At 53.1% G+C, this 14940-nt stretch overlaps 7 protein-coding genes across 7 annotated transcripts; 3 read left to right on the top strand and 4 right to left on the bottom strand.

The window, feature by feature from the left end:
* Positions 1-338: 338 nt before the first annotated feature.
* Positions 339-3083, top strand: BO82DRAFT_100102 (Zn(II)2Cys6 transcription factor domain-containing protein). The gene is made up of 4 exons (XM_025629724.1): positions 339-1601; positions 1662-2513; positions 2567-2765; positions 2820-3083. The coding sequence occupies exons 1-4, from the start codon at positions 468-470 to the stop codon at positions 2918-2920; spliced, it is 2286 nt and encodes a 761-aa protein (XP_025491077.1). The 5' UTR covers positions 339-467; the 3' UTR covers positions 2921-3083.
* Positions 3084-3804: 721 nt separating this feature from the next.
* BO82DRAFT_337265 (protein tyrosine phosphatase-like domain-containing protein) lies at positions 3805-5204 on the top strand. Its single transcript, XM_025633387.1, has 3 exons — positions 3805-3969; positions 4108-4766; positions 4870-5204. Exons 2-3 carry the CDS (start codon positions 4124-4126, stop codon positions 4929-4931), a joined length of 705 nt encoding a protein of 234 aa, XP_025491076.1. The 5' UTR covers positions 3805-3969; positions 4108-4123; the 3' UTR covers positions 4932-5204.
* An 18-nt stretch (positions 5205-5222) lies between these two features.
* Positions 5223-5790, bottom strand: BO82DRAFT_355100 (uncharacterized protein). The gene is made up of 2 exons (XM_025635352.1): positions 5414-5790; positions 5223-5355 (listed from the first exon to the last, which is right to left on the bottom strand). Exons 1-2 carry the CDS (start codon positions 5658-5660, stop codon positions 5276-5278), a joined length of 327 nt encoding a protein of 108 aa, XP_025491075.1. The 5' UTR covers positions 5661-5790; the 3' UTR covers positions 5223-5275.
* BO82DRAFT_355099 (uncharacterized protein) lies at positions 5259-6991 on the bottom strand. The gene has a single exon (XM_025635351.1). It carries the CDS (start codon positions 6835-6837, stop codon positions 5716-5718), a length of 1122 nt encoding a protein of 373 aa, XP_025491074.1. The 5' UTR covers positions 6838-6991; the 3' UTR covers positions 5259-5715.
* A 239-nt stretch (positions 6992-7230) lies between these two features.
* On the bottom strand, positions 7231-8160 carry BO82DRAFT_337262 (putative small nuclear ribonucleoprotein SmD3). The gene is made up of 4 exons (XM_025633386.1): positions 7906-8160; positions 7778-7838; positions 7564-7693; positions 7231-7512 (listed from the first exon to the last, which is right to left on the bottom strand). Exons 1-4 carry the CDS (start codon positions 7960-7962, stop codon positions 7410-7412), a joined length of 351 nt encoding a protein of 116 aa, XP_025491073.1. The 5' UTR covers positions 7963-8160; the 3' UTR covers positions 7231-7409.
* A 356-nt stretch (positions 8161-8516) lies between these two features.
* Positions 8517-9253, top strand: BO82DRAFT_312006 (phosphatidylglycerophosphatase; the record flags this gene model as incomplete). The annotated part of the gene is made up of 1 exon (XM_025632426.1): positions 8517-9253. One exon carries the CDS (start codon positions 8517-8519, stop codon positions 9249-9251), a length of 735 nt encoding a protein of 244 aa, XP_025491072.1.
* Positions 9254-10133: 880 nt separating this feature from the next.
* Positions 10134-12060, bottom strand: BO82DRAFT_365566 (homeobox domain-containing protein; the record flags this gene model as incomplete). Its single annotated transcript, XM_025637008.1, has 3 exons — positions 10134-11413; positions 11466-11665; positions 11720-12060. 3 exons carry the CDS (start codon positions 12058-12060, stop codon positions 10134-10136), a joined length of 1821 nt encoding a protein of 606 aa, XP_025491071.1.
* Positions 12061-14940: the final 2880 nt, after the last annotated feature.

The raw sequence follows: 14940 nt of genomic DNA, 5'->3' as shown, positions 1-14940 counted from the left end.
GATTCTGGGCTTTTCTCTTCCTCAGGCTCATCTCGCCCTGCTTGCTGTTGTTGCTGCTGCTGCTGTTCCTCCCATCATCCACTTCTTTTTCTTTCTTCTCCTTCTTATTTGTTTTTTGTACCACCCACAACTGTTTGTGTGTGTCTCTCTCTCTCTGTATGTGTGCGTGTGTGTGCGTGTGTATCTCCTCTGTGTCTCTCTATCTTAACTACTATCTGTGTGTCTTGCTTTCTCCATCCATTCATCCATCCCCTCTTCCCCCCCCCCTCCGTCTATCGCTTGGTCTCCTGTCACCTCATTCTCCTCCTCTTTACGTTTCCTTTTCCTTATCCTCTTGCTTGTTCCGGTTTTCCTTACTCTTTCTTTCCTTTGCTTCTTTGACTAAGTCTCCCTCTTAACGAAATCTGTTTGATGCCCTCCTTTCCTTTATTCCCTCTCTTTCTTGGTAAATAGTCTCGGCGGTCACGATGTCCAACGTCGATTTATCCAGTGACGGCTTCATTGGCCTAGACTACGACTCTAGGAACTATCTCCAGGCGACGCCATGGCCCGTGGCAGTGGATCACCATCCCTCCCAGAGACCCGATGGATCGCGAGATATCTCGCCCTTACAAACCAGCGGTCACGCCTATGATCAGTCGGTAGTCCAAGACCCTAACTTGATCGTTGACTGGCAATTTCACGGGCAGCATTTGCAACCCCACCTTCAGTACACTCAAGAGGAAGCGTCGTCCGCCCCTCAGTACGCTACCGCCAGCTATGGCATGCCCCTCCACTCTTCACCCGTGGATCTGATGCCCCCAACCCATGACCATATGAGCACGAGCCTGTTGGATGGGCCCTACTTGTCACTGTCCGCTCCAGTGGAGATGGTCCCATTTCCCTATCAAGACTTCCAGGCCGACCTCATGGGTTTCACGGCCCCCCATGGTCTTCCGGATATGACCTCCTATGCGGCGCCGCACAATCTGATTGAGAGCAGCTCACCGACCGACACTTATCTGGAGGTCCGGTCTCTCACCAGTTCAAGCAGCGACAACGGTTGGAATACCATAGAGACCCGGCGCCCTCACGAGTTCACCTATCCAGATCAGTTCTTCATCAATCCTACGCAGACGCTACACGACAGGAGCTTGTCGGAATCGTCCTACTCGACGTCTTACGGCAGTTTTGTTGAGATCACCAATCCGATCAACTCTCCTGGCTCTGACACCAACTTCGATGCGGCTTTCAACAACAGCTTGACCCGGCGTGTATCCTACGACCACACTTCGCACGGCTCAGTGTCCCCCACGGCAGTCAGCCCTGTGAACATCGTACGACCCGTTCCGGTGCCTTCGAAGAAGCCGACCTCTCCCCGATCAGCCGCCTCGCAGTCATCTTCTGCTTCACCCCCGAGCAGGAAGCCTTCTCGCAAGAGCCCGATTGCTGCGAAGACTGCCGAGACCAAGGTCCGGAAGCAAACGCAGAATGGAAAGCCGGAGACCACCGAGAAGCGAATTGGCAAGCGCAAGGGTCCGCTCAAGCCCGACCAGCGGAAGCAGGCCAGCGAGATACGGAAACTGAGAGCTTGCCTGCGTTGCAAGTTTCTCAAGAAGACTGTAAGGCTCATCACAATCTTAACGGGTATGGTTTGTGCTTGCTAACATGATTACTACCAGTGTGACAAAGGTGAACCTTGCGCCGGCTGTCAACCGTCGCATGCTCGCCTGTGGCAGGTTCCGTGCACCCGCATTGACATCAAGGAAATTGGCTACTTCATGAAGGACTGGAAAGCAGACTATGAGCGCCACATCTCCCTCGGATTCTCGGTTGGGAACATCAAGGGTTTCTCGGAACACGAGACGACCCTCTTTATTACTCACGGATATGGTCAGATTCTTCCGATCAACGCTCGTGAGGTGTATGTGCGAGACGAGCAATGCTTCAGCGTTGACTGGGTTGAGACCATGCATCGCGAGCCTACTCAGTTCGAGGTTGAAACTGCCAAGTTGTCTGCTGGGATGGAGGGTATCTCCCACGCTATGCTTTCCGAATATCTCGATCGCCACATTGATGGCAACGGTACCTTTGAGAAGTTTGTCGACGACTACTTCGAGGGCACGCCTTTCTTGACCCAGATGCTGAAGACCGCTTTCCGCTATTATTACCGCACCAAGCTGCCGGTCATTCGCAAGGCCTTGAAGCTCATCATTGCCTATAATCTGACGCTGCACGTGACTATGGTTGAAGGTCTAGGTGAGGAGCAATGCATGCCTGGGAAGATCGATTCATCATCATCGCGGTTCAAGGGCAAGACGATGGCCCCAGTCATGATCAATTTTCAGATCAAGTGTGCCATGGCCAACATGTGGCGCGAGTTGCAGAAGGATGTGCTGGAGGAGCTATCAAGCCTCTACTCCAGCGTCTACAGCGGCGACAAGTTGAAGAACTGGCCCACCATCTTCATCCTGGCCTCAATCCTTCTCGCAGTCTGGGAGGAAATGCAATTTGACTGCCACTACCGTACTCCAGTGAGTAGTCTTGAACTTGAATTAGATGGAAACAGAAACTGACCCCCGCTTAGGAACCTGCTGCGGTGGAGAAATTCTGCCACGATATGGAGACCACCCCTGTTGGCGTCATTGTTGGCCTATTCCAGGCGATCTCACAGAAGCTTCCCGCCTTCACGGACTGGGAGACCACGAAACATCACCACCTGCTGCACTCGAACCCTGATGTCTGTACCACGATGACTGAGGTCCGCCAGCACGTGACCCAGTTTGGTATGTTCTTCTTGCGCTCTTTCGTCTGGCCGGTTGACTAACGTCCAAAAACAGAGAGCTATCTTCGTGGCCGGTCCAGTACCAAGTTCAACCGCAACGACTTCGATTGTTTGTCGAACAAATTTGTTTCAAGACTTGTAATTCGTGCGAATTAGATGACGTGTTACGGCTCTGAAAATGACGGAAGACACGATACGAAACGATGATATATGCCGGCATTGATGATTATGACACTGACAGCACAGCAATTAGCGATCGCATCGCTCTGTTCGCTCGTACCTTTCCGCCGTTGTCATCATGATGCTTTTTCTTTGTTGTTTGAGTTTTCCTCCAGCAGGGGAGACGAGTACCGACTCTGCCGGTTCTAGGAAGCATTTGCCCTTGCTTTTATCCCACCCTTTCCTTCTCAGTGGTATACCTTTCTCGCACCATATTTGCAATAGCGATGATGAGGATCACGAATGTCATGATATTGTACGGTCACGAACTGTTTAGCAGCGGATGACGGATACAGCTACGGTGCGACTGATGCTGGAGGCTAGTTCTCCCATTACGACGCCACGGGTTGCATCTGGAGTCCTTGATTAGCGAGTATGTTGGAGTGTCTGTTATAGGAAGAATTTGTTTTGATTTTGATTTCAATTTTGATTTTTTTTGGTTATGATCGGGAATATCGAGAGCAGTTGGGAGGCGGACCGCCAAGATCCATCCATGCCTCAAGGGAAAACGTGCAAGCATGCTGAGTTTTGATTCATGTCACCAGCTTATAAAAAAAACTGCAATTTATATGAAGTCATGTTACCAGGAGAATTCGGTACGAGGGCTGGATGTAGAGAACATGCTTGTAGCAGCATCTGCATTGCATCAAGCGTTATGCTGTCTGGGTGTTTGGCAGACTGGTTGCAATCCACGGGAAGGGTTCATTCAGTCTGGATTGGAAAATCCGGGGAAGGGTGATTACCTAACTCAACCTCGGCTCAACGCTCCCAACAGATCAACAGATCCAACTGTAATCATTTCTTCCAGTCTACACAGTCCACAGTAACTTAGAGCCAAGAAGGCTGTCATCGCAGACTTGCTTCAGCCCTTTTCAGCCCTTGTTCAATACCAGCAAATCCTGGCCAGAATCCCGGAGGCCAGCGATCTAAATACTTCGGCCGTCCGATTCCCAACCTACAGTCTTACCTCGACCTTTCAACTGGATGTCAGTTCTCCATTCCGTTCATTAATCGCACATCTCATTTCCAAAGAAAAAAAAAAACAGCCCCCTCCCCCACTCCTGATTTTATCATCCCTTCTCACCAGAACACCTTCACAGCCACTAATTGACCTTCACCAACAGCAAACAAAAAAAAACGATGTCAACCAGCACCACCGCCAAGCCCCCTCCCAGGGCAACCACAACCTCTAGGTCTCCCGCCTACCCACTCACGAAACCCTACCTCATCCTCTACAACGCCCTCAACTTCACCCTCTGGGCCACCTGCACCGTCCAGGGCCTCACCCACCTCGCAACCGGCACCCCGCTGCCCCTCATCTTCCAGAAAGTCTACCCGCTCCTACTCATCACGCAGTCCCTCGCCCTCCTCGAGATCCTGCACAGCCTAGCGGGCCTCGTGCGCGCGCCCGTCACCACCACCGTGATGCAGGTCGCCAGCCGCATCCTCCTGGTCTGGGGGATCATGTATCCCTTCCAGGGGCGGATCGTCGGCGGCACCGCGACTGCGGTCACGCAGACCGGCGACTACGCGTTCCTGGGCTGCCTGACCGCCTGGGGCGTCACCGAGTGCATCCGGTACGGGTTCTTCGTCTGCCAGGTGTCCGGGCTCGGGGTGCCAGGGTGGTGGGCGTGGCTGCGCTACAATACGTTCTACGTGCTGTATCCGTTGGGCATCAGTAGTGAGTGTGTGATGGTCGTGCAGGCGTTGGCGCCGGCGGCGGACGAGGTAAGTTCCGCGTATTGGTGGTTTTTGGTGGTCGTGCTGGGGGTTTATGTGCCTGGTATGTTCTTCCTTATCCTTGGGTCTAAGGGGGGATGGGGAATGGGTGATGGGTGATGGGTGATAGGTGAGGGTGATGCTAATTGTGGATCCGAAATAAACAGGCTCGTATATTCTCTACACGCATATGATTGCTCAGAGACGCAAGGCGTTGAAGAAGAATTAATGGGTTGGTTGTGGTGTGGTTGTGGTGTGGTTGTGGTGTGGTGTGGGTTGGTCTGTTTGGGGGGGACACCGAGATTTGCCGGAGAGTACCGTACGGAGGACTGTACACTGCATGTATCAAGTGGTTTCACGAGAATAAGGCGGCGCTGCGCCGTACTGTTGTGCAACAGCACAGAAAGTGGGTGGCGTTGCATGTTAGACTACCTAGGTAGGTTTGGGATGATGTGTATGTTAAGGTTTCATGAATAGATATCATATGTACTGTATATGTAGGCAACGCTGACCACATCATCTCATCTCATCTCATATCATATCATATATTCGGAGTATGGTATATGTGCTATGCTATAACTCCTTCATGATATCGCGGACCGCTTTTGCAGCGAATCGCTTCCGTTCCGTTTTGGGTAACCCGTCGCTCATATCTGATGATCCGGTTAGCCAGGAATGGCACAGCAACAAGAAAAAAAGAAGACTACGTACCTTTGATAGCTCGCATCCGCAGCAGCAGCGCCTCCACCGCATCCACCCGCAGCTCCTCGTCCGCCTCATCCTCCTCGACAAAGTAATCGTCGCTTCCGCGCTCGATCGCCATGCGCAGACCGACCATCTCGCGCTCCAACTCATTCACTTCGAAATTGAACCCAGCCTCCGTCCCGTCAGCATCCTCGTCGTCGAGCCCCAAGAGCCGTCTTTCTAGGTCGTCGTCGTCATCATTGCCGAATCCCATCTCCACACCCGCGGTCTCCTCCGCTGCACTCCAATCATGCGTTTCCAGCACTTCCTTAACCCGCCGCATACCTTGCAGTTCTAACCCGAGAGAAACAAATAGTCAGTCCTGGTTCAGAACCACCGACTCCCGCAGAGTAAAAAGGGCAAGAAGGAAACAACAAACCTCCATATCGATTCCTCCCCTCATCCTCCTCATCATCCTCACCCGCCGCATTCCCCTTGGGACACCACCGCACAACCTCCCACCCCATCAACCCCATCTCACACAATTGATCCTCCCACCACCCCACAGAGAACGGCTCATCGATTTCAACATCAAGATTATCATGATCATCCAGACCATCGAGCCCATTCGCATCACCACCACTTCCCTTCACCTTCCCCTTGGCAGCGCCCGCGCCAGCACCAGCAGGAGAGGACGAAGCATCCACTAGAAGCAACAACCCAGGAACCTCCCCAGCCCCCATGCCCCCTCTCTCCTCCTCAATCAAGCCCCGCACTTCCCCAATAGCGTGGATGAACTCCTTCAATTCGCGAACATCCGCCCGATCTTCTGCCGGCTCTGGCTCTCTGTTGGTGATGGGAACCGTAGGCCCCGGAGTTGATGCTGGACTCTGCAGAAATGATGAAGCGTCATGGGGGTGGTGATGATGTTGGTAGTCCACCGGATTGCGGACGCAGATCATCACGGCGCCGATGGCGTCGCGGACGACTTGGGCGTCCGGGCCGGAGAATTCGGTCTTCCATTGTGTGGGGGAGGGGGGGAGCAGCGGGGTGGTGGTTTCCGATGTTGCTGAGAGGGGAATCTCGTCAACCCAGATGGGGATGTCGGCCGTGTAGTAGCGGTTCTTGATGGGAAGAGGCGGGTGGGTGGTGTAGCCGGCGAAACTGGTGGTGGGGATCGTCGTCGTCGTTGGGGAGGCTGTTGATGAGGTTACGGTGGCAGTTGACGCGGCGGAGGAGGCTACGAGGGTTGTCGTTGAGGAGAGGGCTGTTGTAGGGGCTGTTGTAGTTGTTGTAGCTGTAGATGGTGGCTCGGTGACAGGTGCGCCGGTGAGAGTGTGGAGGAGAGGGGGGACGATGGTCGTGGAATGCGAGCTGGGCGAAAGGATGAGAAGACGGCGCGGATTGCGGATGATGTTTCTGGTGCCGGTGGAGGGGTTGTCGGTGTCCATGTTGAGGCTAAAGCGAGTTCTTGTGCAGATTGTGGACGAGACAGAGAAAAAAAAAGGTGGTGATGCTGAAAGTTGCTGGTGGTGCGGGTGCGGGGAGGAGGCGGAGGAGAGAAGAGACAGCGCGGAAGTGTAGTCGCCTTCCTTCGTATTACCTCTCTGCACTTCGTTTCGGGTTCCATGGACCACATCAATGTTGTTTACGAGCATTTGCATATACGCCCGCCTGGCAACGCAATCGATTGGCGCCCATCCCCGCTCCAAAGTACGTAGCTAACGTTATATCGAACCGACGCGCGGACGGTTGCTCCTAATAACCATCCCGACCTCCCCTTCTACAGGACGTATACGATTTATCCCACAGCTACCAGGTATCTATTTTCTCCAGAACAAGGGGCTAATCGTCATTCGATTTTCGTGTAGTATATTCGATTCAATGGAATCAACCCCCGACCGACCCAGATCCAAGGTTGCAGCAGTCCATAACAGAAGAGAAAAAAAGAGCAAACGCCGACCAAGTCAATGATTATCCACCTCCCTCCCCAACGTCATCATCAAATCACACATTTCTATCCTCAGCCCCGTCGCTGGCCCCGAGCTCTCTGCACAGTGGCCTTACCACGAGCCAGACCGACACCGCGGCCGCGCTGGCCTCGCGAGCGGAACATGGGGGCGTTTCTAAAACGGCCAATTAGCTAATGCTCCGAGAATGATGGAGGAGAAACCAACCTCAACATGTCCGGCACAATGAAGAACTTGACATGGCTTCCCCGGATGTAGACCTGATCCAAGTGTGACACGCGACCGTCGCGGGCGGTAACCGTGATATCCTTCAGTTGAACGTTCATGTTATCTTCGGCTAGAGCAGGATAAAAAAGTCAGCGACGATGTCTTGCACGTTGGCTGGTTCGTGAGAGGAGATCGAGGGGAGAGAACAACGCACCCTCCAGAAGTTTTCCGCGGTACACGACACCGGACGTGATTTCGAGCGTGACAACGTGGCCCTAGATATGATTAGCTCAGGCACTCAATAATGCAATGCACTAGTGAAGAAGAGGAAGAACCACCCACCTGCGCCTCGTTCAGGAGCTTGATCGGAATACCGATCGTGCTGGTCAACTTGCCCATTGTGAAGTCTGGTGGGAGAGAAGCTGGCGGCGGGGGGAAAAAAGCACTGAGCGATAACTCGAGAGAAAGTCTTGTCGGATAGAGGTCGACGGTCGAGATTTGGTAGGATCTGTCCTGCGACAATGGGTGGAAGAGGGGATAGTTGCAAAGGACAAAACTGGCGCTGTTTGACTGGGAGAGGAGCAACCACACCCGCTCGACTCGGCGGCGGAGGAGAGTTTTGCGGCTCTGCGGGCGCTGGCCCCGGCCAGCCAGTATTTTTATCCATCCCGCGCATTCATCATCACCTTGCGCATTTACATACTCGTTATCAACTTCATGCTATCGCAACCTAATAGCTAATCCCAGACAATAAACAAAACAGCTACCCACTAACATTACAATGCACAAGATAATCCAATAACCACTCAATCCTCCATCCGAAATTGCATTCCTCCGCCACAAAATAAAAAAAAAAAAGCTTCATCAAGCTAGCTAGCTATCTCCACAGCTCGCAAAGCACCACCACCATCACCAATCCCACAACCCACACAAACACAAATACGCCCACAAAAATGAACCCCCCAAACAGTAACCTCCGCGCCTTCAACCTAGCCGTGACCACCCTCCTCAAAAACCCTTCCCACATCCTCCCGCACCTCAACATTCCCACCTTCACCCAGCTCCCCGAACACCTCGGCCCCGCGATCTCCGCCTCCCTCGCCAGCAGCAGCAGCAGCAGCAGCAGCACGCCGCTAGAAAAACCCCCCAAAATCCACATCCGCGCCCTCATCCTCGACAAAGACGCCACGCTCTGCGCGGCGCAGACCACAACCTTCCCACCGGAGATCCTCGCCAAACTGACGGCGCTGCGCACCGCCCCGACCTCGCCATTCACGGCGCCCAACTCGATCCTGATCGTGTCGAACCGCGCGGGGAGCCATCCGCGCTACGACGAGGAGGTCCGCAGCCTGGAGACGCAGCTGGCGGGGCTCGCCATCCCCGTGTTCCGGCTGCCGCCGGGAGTGGCCAAGAAGCCCTTCTGCGGGGCGGAGGTGCTGGCCTGGTTCCGGGAGCGCGGGGTCGTGGCGCGCGCGGACGAGATCGCCGTCGTGGGCGATCGGCTGGGCACCGATGTGCTGATGGCGCGCGAGATGGGCGCGTGGAGTGTCTGGTGTCGGGATGGGATCGATCCCCGCGGAACACGGGAGGGGGCCAATGTGTTGGAGCGCATGGAGAGGTGGGTGGAGCGGTACCTTCGGGTCAATCGCGGGTTGCAGGCGCCAGTGCCCAAGGGGTTTGCGCAATGATTTCGATTTCCTTGTTTCGTGGGGAACGGGGAGTCTTGGGAGTGGGAGAGTCGTGTTGGATTGGTGCTGTACGATATTTTGAGATGATTGAGTTTGCGGGTGGTATCACTGGGTGTAAACTTGGATACGGTGGAGTTTGATACCCTGTATAATAGCCTTTTAATTGTCAGCAAGTCGAATTACATAACCTCTACATGGAAGAATGAGTTATCATGATCAGGTGGTCCCTGAGGACTGGTCCTCATATCAGCCGAACTCTAAATACCCCGGCGAAGATTGTCTCAGCCTCGCGTCGGAAGAAGATGGTAGATAATATCTGACAGGATCACCTCGCTCAAGGCACCAAATAACCGTCACAAAAGGAATATGCAAACATGTCCTAACCCGCCAACCCAAGAAACAAATAGAAGATAAACCCACTGTCGCCGTCTTAGTCAGACTTTCTGGCATAACCACGTTAAGCACCCCTGACCGGATGTGAGAAGAGAAAAGAAAAAAAGGATAAATAATAGTCAGGGGCAGTGAAGAAGCATCAAAAAAGGCGCATCCAAGTGCGATCGATAGAAGGAAAGAAGAGGCGCTGTGTAACGCTCAGGACCAGCCCCACAGAAGAATAAAAATACAGAAAAAGACACGCTGAGGATACAATGTAAGGGAGATTGGATCCTTCCCGTCGAATTCATTCGACTTCGGGTCTCAGAGAAAAGGTTGAAAAGGCATTCGTTAGCCCTGCTGAAGGGTGAATCGAGTTGTGTCTAGGTATGAGTGACACTGTCCGGGTCGGGTTGAGTCAGACTCATTGATTCGAATGCCAACCAGAAGAAGACGGCAAAGGATGAACTCAAGTACCAACATCTGTTTTCCAAAATCGTACAGCCAGACTCAAGAGCCGGGCGCCATTGTGTGAGGATCCACACTCTCGAGTGTCAGACTCTGGAATTCACCCTGGACACCGGGAGAAGTGTGTCCAGACATCGACTGCATGGGTAGATCAAAAGCGCTGCTTTCAAGCCCCATGGATTGGGGGACACCAAATGTCATGTTGTGCTTGGTATACATTCCATTCATCCCCATCCCCTCGTCCGAGTAACTTGTTTGGTGCTCATTACTCAGACCATACATATCTTGCGATGTGTGCGAGATGTTGGAGAGTGGTGGCGAATGGTTGGCAATCATGGGGTCGGCATGACCAAGACTAGGATAGGAGGCCGTCTGATGTGCCACTGCTGAGTCAACAGCGGGCGTGACAAATGGCAAGGTGAACGGGGTTCCCATGTTGGTAGCAACGGGGGTCGAATCACCACCTGCACCAGTACTGAAAAGTCCCGGGCTGGCGAAATCAGACGGAGAGGCAGTAGTTGTAGCCGACATGGGGTGGGTTCGTGGATCAAACCCGTAACCGGCAGATGTATCAATACGCAGATTCAGGGCCAACGGATGAGTGGATTGTGGAATAGGGGCAAAGATCCCTGTGTCTGGTTGGCCAAAATGCGCAGGGGCTTGAGAGAAGTTGTATTGGGCAAGCGGCGCCTGCATTGCAGAAAAGTCGACAGCTACCGGAACCGAACGACTCCGTTGCCGCTTGTGACCACGGACCGCCTGAACGCTCAGGTGGGTTGGGGTCTCGGGAAACACATTCAGGTAGGCTTGTGCGAATTGATTGGGCTGAGATGCAGGGCGCTGAATGAAAGGGGGCGACATGGGCGGATTCATAGCAAAGTTATTGTATGCCAGGCGGTTTTGGAATGACTCCAGGGAAACGAGCTTGGCGAGCTGGACGCTAAGAACCTTCGGATGGCCTCCGAGATGGTGAACCAGAATTTGACTTGCTTGCTGATCTTCTGTAAAGTCACCGCACTGATAAAAGCCACCAGAATTGGATGAGTCCATGTAAAACAATGGAGGTCGATTTAGTTCCACAACTAGGCCGCCCGTCCGCGAAGGGGCGCCATTTGGTCCGGGGGTCTGGTCACCAGACTCCAATGTGATGTTCTTGATGTAGGCAAAGGGGTATTCGATCTTGTACCCGGCAGAGTCGTTGTTGATATAGTAAGTCATGCATGCTTTCTCCGGGGAATAGAAGACAACGAGATCCATTGCGTTTTGTCCAATGCGGCGCCAGCTGCCGATAGTCAAGGAACGGCATGTGAAGTGATGAATAACTATGCCAGTCAGTCTCAATGTCACGAGTGCACCAGTGCTTAACCAACATACCAACTTTGCCAGAGGGGGTCGGCTCATGAGGGTAGGCCCCATTGGTTCCGTAGCCTCCTGTTCGGCCGAAGGGGTCTCTTACACCAGGCTTGCTGGGGTCGAATTGCATCGCCAGATATTGGCGCATTGATTCGGGGATCGAATCGCATCCTTCGCCGGTTTCAATGCTCTTCTTCGCAAGCATCTTAATCTTAGCGCGTCTGCGTCGGCGCGGTCAGTACGTCACTTCCAATGTGCACAGAGAGGTCACCAACCTGTTTTGAAACCAGATCTGAACGGACCGCTCAGTCATGTTGATATCTTGGGCGATTCTTTCACGAGTGGCGGCGGTAGGGGTAGGGTTTTTGTTGAACTCGACTTCGAGTGTGACCAATTGGTCCTGAGTCGCGCGCTGGCGTTTGTTGTTCTTCTGTTGTTGCGTCAAGGTACTCTTCCTTTGAGGACGGCGTGCAGCGGGAGCAGTAGTGGTAGTGGTAGCATTGGACATGGCGGGGGATGGCGTGGAGGTTTCCGAGGGAGACGAAGTTGCCGTGGCTGCTGCTGTAGTGGCAGAGCATGGGGTGGTGGAAGGGTCAAGAGTGTCTGTCGAAGACATGTTTGCAGGGATTGGGCGAAATGGTAAGGTAGTACGACGAGAAAAAGGAGATACGACCAAAGTGGAAACAGATGCTCCGAAGTGTGTAGGGGAGGGTTGAGATTTTGGTGACGATCCGGTCGACAGTCAATGGGGATGAGATATCGGTCTCTCTGTAGCAGCGTCAAGCGCGAGAGAATCGTGGTGAGATCAAACGAATGGAAGCGCTTTGGCTGTGAGACACGGGGTGAACTCGAAGACACAAAGCTTGAGGGGGCGGGACAAAAGCGCGCGTCGCGGAAGCGTCGATTTGGGGGGGTTGATATAGTCAAGAAGCGGGATGAATGTAAACAGCTGGCCTAGGCAGCTTCGAGGTGAAAAGAATCGATGACTTCGTTAGCCTGAGACAGAAGTATACAACTCCGTGATCAGGTCTCAATTGACGAAGAGCCGAGATGTAATGTTGCGGATACTGGTTGAGAGATCTCGGCCTAAGGTAAGCGAAGACAAGGAGATTTGATCGGGGGATCGTGAAAGAGTGAAACGATCGACTGAAGCGAGCGGATAGTGGTAAATGAAAGAATGGAATTGAAGTAAAAACAACAAGAAACGAGTGAATGGGGGTGGGGGGGAGGGAAAAGAAGGGAAGGGAATGAAGATGGCCGGTAAGGAAGAGAAGAAGAGAAGGAGAGTAGAAGAAGAAGAAGAGAAGGAGTAAGAGTAAGTAAGTAGGGTAGGAGGAGAGGAGAGGAGAACGGGCTGGGCGGGCGGGTTGAGGGCGACAGTCAGTCAGGAGATGGGATGGGGGGAGTTCCCGAAACGGTTAGCGAGTCAGTAGTTGGCGCTGGGCTGTTTTGGCACCGGCTGTTCCTGACTGTCTCCGTGGGGCTGGCCTTTTCTTCCCCTTCTCTTCACTTTTCTTTTTTCTCTCTCTGTCTTTTTTTTCTCCTACTTTCTTTTCTTTTTCCGGCTTTTCCTTTTTTTTTTTGTTTTCTTTTTTTCCCTCTGTTTTCTGTTTCTATTTCCTTTAGTTGCCTTTTCGCGGTTGAATTGTGTAGTATATCCCCTAGACGCTCCCTTTCATGGTTTAGACCTTCAAGGTTGGCTCTACAAGAATACCAATATCTTTTCGAGAGCCACGTCGGAGAGGCAAGTAAGTGGCAGTGAAGGTAGTAAGGTGGTTGGTCACTGATAGTAAGCGGTTCAGGGGATAACTTATCGACCGTCAGAGTATTCCGTAGAAATTAATGCTATCTCGATCATAGCATAAGTCTGTTATAGACATCATGGATGCTGGTATTGATCAGCCTTATTTATCCCTTCTTCCTTATTACTTTGGCTCTGCCCTGTATCATAATATCAATCTCAGTTCTCCGTCGCCTTGTGCCGCCGCCGGCCGGTAAAACATTGGGGACGTTACAGACCTTCACATGGCGTTTCCTGAAGCAAGACCAGATTGTTACAGAACCAATGCCCACCGCCTTGTTTTAGCCCCTGCATCTGGTTGCATTTTGCACCATCTGCAACTGGCTGCCCGATCGTTCTTCATCCTGTGCAATCGATGTCTCCACCAATCAGAAAAAGACGCTTCTCCCATCCCGGCCGGCGTATGTCCTCACTGCACCCGACTTTGAACTTTAGTCTTTCCTCGTATCAGATGCTTCGAGGCTAAGTAAGGTCCATCTCGGAACATCCTCCGTCCACCACCAGCCAGCATCTACCACTGCTGCTGCTGCTGCTGCTGCTGTCAAGCAAGGCACCTGTGGCTGGAAGAAGTTCCCATTGGCTCAGCCAGTCCTTTTTCTGGGTCCGGTGGTCTGAACGGTAGAAGATTGACTACATATCGTCCACCATAAATAGTGCTAGGTGATGCGCTGCTCCCCCAACGTCCGGAAGTCCCTGCTTCTGGTAGCAGCGGCACCGAGCGAGTGTATTCCCGTCGAAGGAACATGGTCCGGTCGAGTCCACTACTGACGTAGGGTCCCTCTGGATCCGAAGCAGCAACGTGAGCTGGACCGTTCCAGCGACCGGGCGGGCATTGCAGAAGCGCCCGGTGTCGACAAGCTCCCCCCAAGGGTTCCGGGTAGTGGAGCATTGTCGCGAGTTTGCCGAATCAAGAGCGTCCTTTGCGCGATGGAGTATCCAGGGCGCGGTGGAGGGAAACAAGAAACAGTGACGAGGCCAAGCAAGAAAGAGTCTACAGATCAATTACTAACAACGATCGAACGGAGTGACTGACGAGTCTTTCTGGTCTGGTCTGCCGAAAGTCTGGCCGGTGCATGGACATGGTTCCTTCCTTCGATCGATTCTTCCCTTCCATCCCAGCCGCAGCGTCACACAGGGACTGTCTTCTGCCAGCGTGGAGCTCGGCCACTGGAACCGTGGGCGGTGAATGCCTGGATCAGGGGAGAACCGAGGAAATCTTTAGTAACCCTCGGAACGGAGTTAACTTCACTAGTTGATGGTCAGTTACAGCTCGCTAACCAGGGTAACTCCATTCGCTGGAGTGACGATGCCATCAGTGCCCAGGCTCTTGTGCACCCCTTCCAGTGTCGTCGATGAGAAGCAGGTCATATCTCACTGATACTACAATAACTATACATTGGGTGCATGAGTGGTTGTTCGCTTCCCGAAGTCTTTCAGAGACCGCCGTGCTGCCGAAGATTCTATTAATGCCGAATTGCCTATGGGTAGGCACAGTACGTTAGTAGGTGCCCAGTGTGCCTTTTACACGACCCGAGCCCGGCGACCTGTTTTCCAATTGGGTTGGTCTCCGCCCGTGCCGGCGGCAAGTTTTCTGCCCACCTTTTCATTGTGGATGATTGGACCTTCACACATGACAGCGCTAGCTTCGGGTGGAGAAAACAATGTACGGTAGGCTCCAGTTCGGTACTCGTGCTG

Source organism: Aspergillus uvarum (genome assembly GCF_003184745.1).
Source record: "Aspergillus uvarum CBS 121591 unplaced genomic scaffold BO82scaffold_33, whole genome shotgun sequence".
NCBI classification, from domain to species: Eukaryota; Fungi; Ascomycota; class Eurotiomycetes; order Eurotiales; family Aspergillaceae; genus Aspergillus; species Aspergillus uvarum.
Note: the sequence above shows the minus strand (reverse complement) of the source record. Positions and strands in the feature narration are given on the sequence as shown.

Coding starts and splice junctions, on each gene's coding strand:
- BO82DRAFT_337265 (XM_025633387.1), top strand. CDS start 4,124: ATGTCAACCAGCACCACCGCCAAGCCCCCTCCCAGGGCAACCACAACC. Junction 4,767..4,869: donor GCTGGGGGTTTATGTGCCTG/GTATGTTCTTCC, acceptor CGAAATAAACAG/GCTCGTATATTCTCTACACG.
- BO82DRAFT_337262 (XM_025633386.1), bottom strand. CDS start 7,962: ATGGGCAAGTTGACCAGCACGATCGGTATTCCGATCAAGCTCCTGAAC. Junction 7,839..7,905: donor AGCTCCTGAACGAGGCGCAG/GTGGGTGGTTCT, acceptor AATCATATCTAG/GGCCACGTTGTCACGCTCGA. Junction 7,513..7,563: donor ATTGTGCCGGACATGTTGAG/GTTGGTTTCTCC, acceptor TGGCCGTTTTAG/AAACGCCCCCATGTTCCGCT.
- BO82DRAFT_355100 (XM_025635352.1), bottom strand. CDS start 5,660: ATGGGATTCGGCAATGATGACGACGACGACCTAGAAAGACGGCTCTTG. Junction 5,356..5,413: donor GCGGATGCGAGCTATCAAAG/GTACGTAGTCTT, acceptor CCGGATCATCAG/ATATGAGCGACGGGTTACCC.
- BO82DRAFT_355099 (XM_025635351.1), bottom strand. CDS start 6,837: ATGGACACCGACAACCCCTCCACCGGCACCAGAAACATCATCCGCAAT.
- BO82DRAFT_100102 (XM_025629724.1), top strand. CDS start 468: ATGTCCAACGTCGATTTATCCAGTGACGGCTTCATTGGCCTAGACTAC. Junction 1,602..1,661: donor GCAAGTTTCTCAAGAAGACT/GTAAGGCTCATC, acceptor GATTACTACCAG/TGTGACAAAGGTGAACCTTG. Junction 2,766..2,819: donor CCAGCACGTGACCCAGTTTG/GTATGTTCTTCT, acceptor GTCCAAAAACAG/AGAGCTATCTTCGTGGCCGG.